Genomic DNA, 3679 nt, shown 5'->3' on the forward strand with positions numbered 1-3679 from the left:
CCTCCCTGGACAGCTCCTTTGGCCACATTCATGGCACCGGTCACCCCGCTGCACACGGTGTCCTTGGTGCCCGTGAGGACAGTCTTGGTGGTGTCCAGGCCAGTCTGGATGGTGCCCTTGGCCACATCCACTGCGCCAGTGACCCCAGTGGCCACGGTCTCCTTGGTGCCCGTGAGTGCAGACCGGGTCATGCCCAGGCCTCCCTGCACCACACCTTTAGCTGTGTCCACCATGTTGGCCATCCCAGAGGAGATGGCACCCTTGGTCTTGGTCATCTTAGAGCACACCGGGTCCTTTGCCCCAGAGGTCATCTGATAAGAAAGGACACAAGTGGTCAAGAGGACAGCTGGAGACACTGCACCCCAGACTTCATCCAAGCTGATCCCTCGTGTGCTTCAGGGAGGGGGACTGTCCCCCAGAAAGCCAGCCGCTCACCTCCCACCCCAACACACTTTCCTCTCGTGCTGGTATCCAGCCTCAAGCAGCCCTGTCCCAGTGGCAGATGGTCCCCATTGTTGATGGCAGGTCCCTACAGCTCCAGAGCCCTTGCCAAAGTCCCCTGAACTTGGGCTCAATGCCACTCATTGAATGACATAGTGTGTTCACCCTGCCTACTCTTTACTTTTGGCAGCTTTCGAGCCTGGTTTCCCCGTGAGTGGGGAGACCAACTCACTCATTAAAAAGAACATCTTCAAGTAAGAGAGGAGGATCAACATTTAGAAGAGTAATACCTGCAAAAGGACAGGGACAAGTATTGGGTTTGAGTCATGGGATCCCGTCAATGATTTTCATCATTTTTGACCTCCCAAAGGGCGGTTTCTCTAGTTAGTTGAACTAACAAAGGGTGGTGATGGTCTCAGAGTGCCAGCAAGCAGTTTCAAGCACGAGTGTGCTGTTTGTAAGCCAGGGCTCCTGCACTGGGGTGCTTCTACCCTCCAGGGGACGCCGGGCGGCATCTGTGGATGTCTGGGCTTGCTGCGACTCGGGGGAGAGGGTGCTCCTGGCATCGAGTGCACCCTCCCTGCAGTGCCCGGGACGTCCCACAATCAAGACTTATCTGGCTCCAAACAGCCAGACTGCTGAGGGGGAGGAGCCCAGAGATTTTATTCTCACCAGTGCCTGCCTGCTGCCCAGCATCATTTCAAGTGGGCATTTGGGCTCCTGCCTATGGAGACCGGAGTTCAAATCTCAGCTCTCTGCTCCCCACTAGCCCCTCGCTGTGTGACCTCAGGCAAGCCATGTCCCCTCTCTGAGCTTTGTCTAGAGCATGGTGGCTAAAACAGCGCCTCCTTCAAGGATTATGGAGGAAGGGAGTCAAGGTGCCTGAAGCACTTTGCAGGTAGTAGGTGCTCAATTAATGTGGGTCGAGAGAGGCAAGGAGTGGAGAGGAAGAGGAGGAGGGAACAGGGTGTGGCTGCCACGGTCTGTTTTAATCTGGGCCGGAGGGCCTCTGGTGTCCTTCCCCCTTTGCCTTTGCCATCTGGCTGAGCTGAGAGCGGAGGAGTCCTAACAGGGCTCTGGAATCAGTCTCTCCGCTTGGCCAGGCCTTGGGGATGTGATGGCGCGGGAGGTCCCCATCATCGGGGCAGCCTCCACCTGCCCAAGGTTCAGGTACTACACTACCACGCCTCGCTGTGTGACCTTCGGCCGGTGGCTCGCCTTCTCTGTGCTTCAGCTGCCGTGTGGGGTACTATGGCTCCCTTCCTCCCGGGGCCCGTTAACTGTGGAGCAGCACGCAGAACGCACTGAGCCCAAAGCCCGACGCACGGTGAGTTGCCCGTGTTTTTGGTCCCGTGATGCTAGACGGAGCCGGGGAGGTGGGGGGGGCGCTGTCTGTTGACCCCGTGGAGCCCTGCCGTGCTGATGTGCACACAGAAGCTCGGAGGGGAACCAGGACCTGGAATCCCACAGCAGGACACACACGGGCGTCTGCCCTCTGCTTGGCCTGTGACAACCCCTCGGAAGGCGGGAACCGAAACATCCCGGGAGGGGCCCCAGAAGGAGGTGGGGACCATCCGGCTCTGCCAGCGCCTCTCACCTTATCTGAAGGCGGTGGTAGCTTCTCCCCATCGGCCGTCTGCTCCAGGTTGGTGGCTGCTGGGGGGACAGGAGCTGGTCAGGCTACCGGGAAGGGCAAGGGACGTGGGCTGGCATTGGCCACCCCGGTGCCCGTTGCGCAATTGGTGGGCACAGCCTGAAAGGTCAGGAATGTCCCAGCCACCCTGCCAGGGACAGCAGGAGGGGACATCCACGGCCACAGGTCTGGCGCCGTCCCTGGCCCAGCGAGAGGCTCCGCTGACCTCCAGGGTCTCGGGCTCCTGGAGCAGAAGTTCTCTGGAGTTTTCCCTGCCCGGACACTCCCCCGAGGGGGACGGCAGGAGGACTCAGGGCCCCGCTCCCCGCCCCTGCCGCGGCTGGCAGCTACTCGTGGGGCCCAGGTATGTGGAGCAGAAGTCAGCAGCCCCAGGCTCCGGGCCCAGAGTAAGGTCCGGTCCAGGCAGCCGCCCCAAACCCACGCTCCCCTGCATCGGCCCCTCTGCGCGCCCCAGGGCTGCCCGAAGGGTGGAGAGCCCCCCCCAGGCTGTGTGAGCCCCAGGAAGCCAGTGCCCCTTTCTGGGAACCGGGAGGGAAATCGTCAATGAGCTCAGACATGGGGAACACCAGGCCCTGGTCTGTGGTGCATCAGAAATGGGGTGGGAGGCAGGGGAGGGGTCGAGAAAGTAGGGGACATCGCAGGGAGACAGGCTGTGTTCACAACCCCACTGTTGCTGCTTACGCTACTTTGGGCCACTCACCTGCCGTATTGATGCCTCAGTTTCCCCATCTGGCACTAAATGAGCATGCCAGCCCCGTAGTGTCTATTGAGATGACGCTGACACATACGAACCACCCCCAAATGGCCAAAAGCCCCCTCTGGGGGGTTTCTTCCTGGGGCCCACCTCCAGAGCCCCTGCCCCGTGGAGCTGTCCACTCACCCTCAGGCTGGGGCTGGGCAGAGGCTCCTGCGGGATCGGCGACTGGCTGGGCCTCTTTCGCTGAGCTGTGGGCGCTGGCCATCAGGTTCCGGGCAGAGCTGAAGCCAGGCAGGGACCCCAAGAAGCCCCCCAGGGTCTACATGGGGCAAGGGGCAGCGTTAGCAGGGCTGGGCCTTGGGGGCAGGGTGGGAGAAAGCATCAGACAGCCCTGGGTTCCTGTGTCACCTCACCCTTGTTCCTGGGTGACCCCAGGAAGGAGTCTTAGCCTCTCTGAGTCTCAGTTTCCTTGTCTGGGCAATGGGCAGAGTCAGCCTGCCTCCCGTACGGAGAAGGTCATCCTCCGGGTCTCCAAAGACCTCTTCCTTCCACAGCCCCCATTTCACAGATGGGGAAACCGAGGCTCAGAGAGGGGCCACGGCTGGTTCAAGATCACACAGTGGGGAAAGGAGCTGAGGGTTGCTCGAGGCCCCCACTCCCCCCACCCATCCTCCAGCTTGGGACAGGAGGTGAGAGTGGGTTCCATGGCTCTCGGAGGCTTCCCACCCCACCTGGGAAGCCCCTCCGGACCCCAGTACTGTGGAGGTCACCTTGCCAAGGTTCTGGGGGGCTCCCAGGCCCTGGCAGTGATCTCCCCCTCCCACGCCTCCCCTTACCTTGCCCTTGGGTTTGGGAGGATCCTGTCCTCCTTCTTCGTGGGCGGACAT

At 61.2% G+C, this 3679-nt stretch overlaps 1 protein-coding gene across 1 annotated transcript in view; it reads right to left on the reverse strand.

The window, feature by feature from the left end:
- PLIN4 (perilipin 4) overlaps positions 1-3679 on the reverse strand; it is a 7874-nt gene extending 4195 nt beyond the window's left edge. The window contains exons 1-4 of the mRNA XM_032394568.1: positions 3629-3679; positions 2976-3111; positions 2039-2097; positions 1-311 (exon numbers count right to left, since the gene is read on the reverse strand). The exon at positions 1-311 is cut by the window's left edge and continues 1631 nt beyond it. Of these exons, the coding sequence (XP_032250459.1) occupies positions 1-311; positions 2039-2097; positions 2976-3111; positions 3629-3679 (557 nt within the window). The remainder of the gene's footprint in view (positions 312-2038; positions 2098-2975; positions 3112-3628) is intronic.

This window comes from Phoca vitulina, unplaced genomic scaffold (assembly GCF_004348235.1).
Source record: "Phoca vitulina isolate PV1807 unplaced genomic scaffold, GSC_HSeal_1.0 scaffold81, whole genome shotgun sequence".
NCBI lineage: Eukaryota > Metazoa > Chordata > Mammalia > Carnivora > Phocidae > Phoca > Phoca vitulina.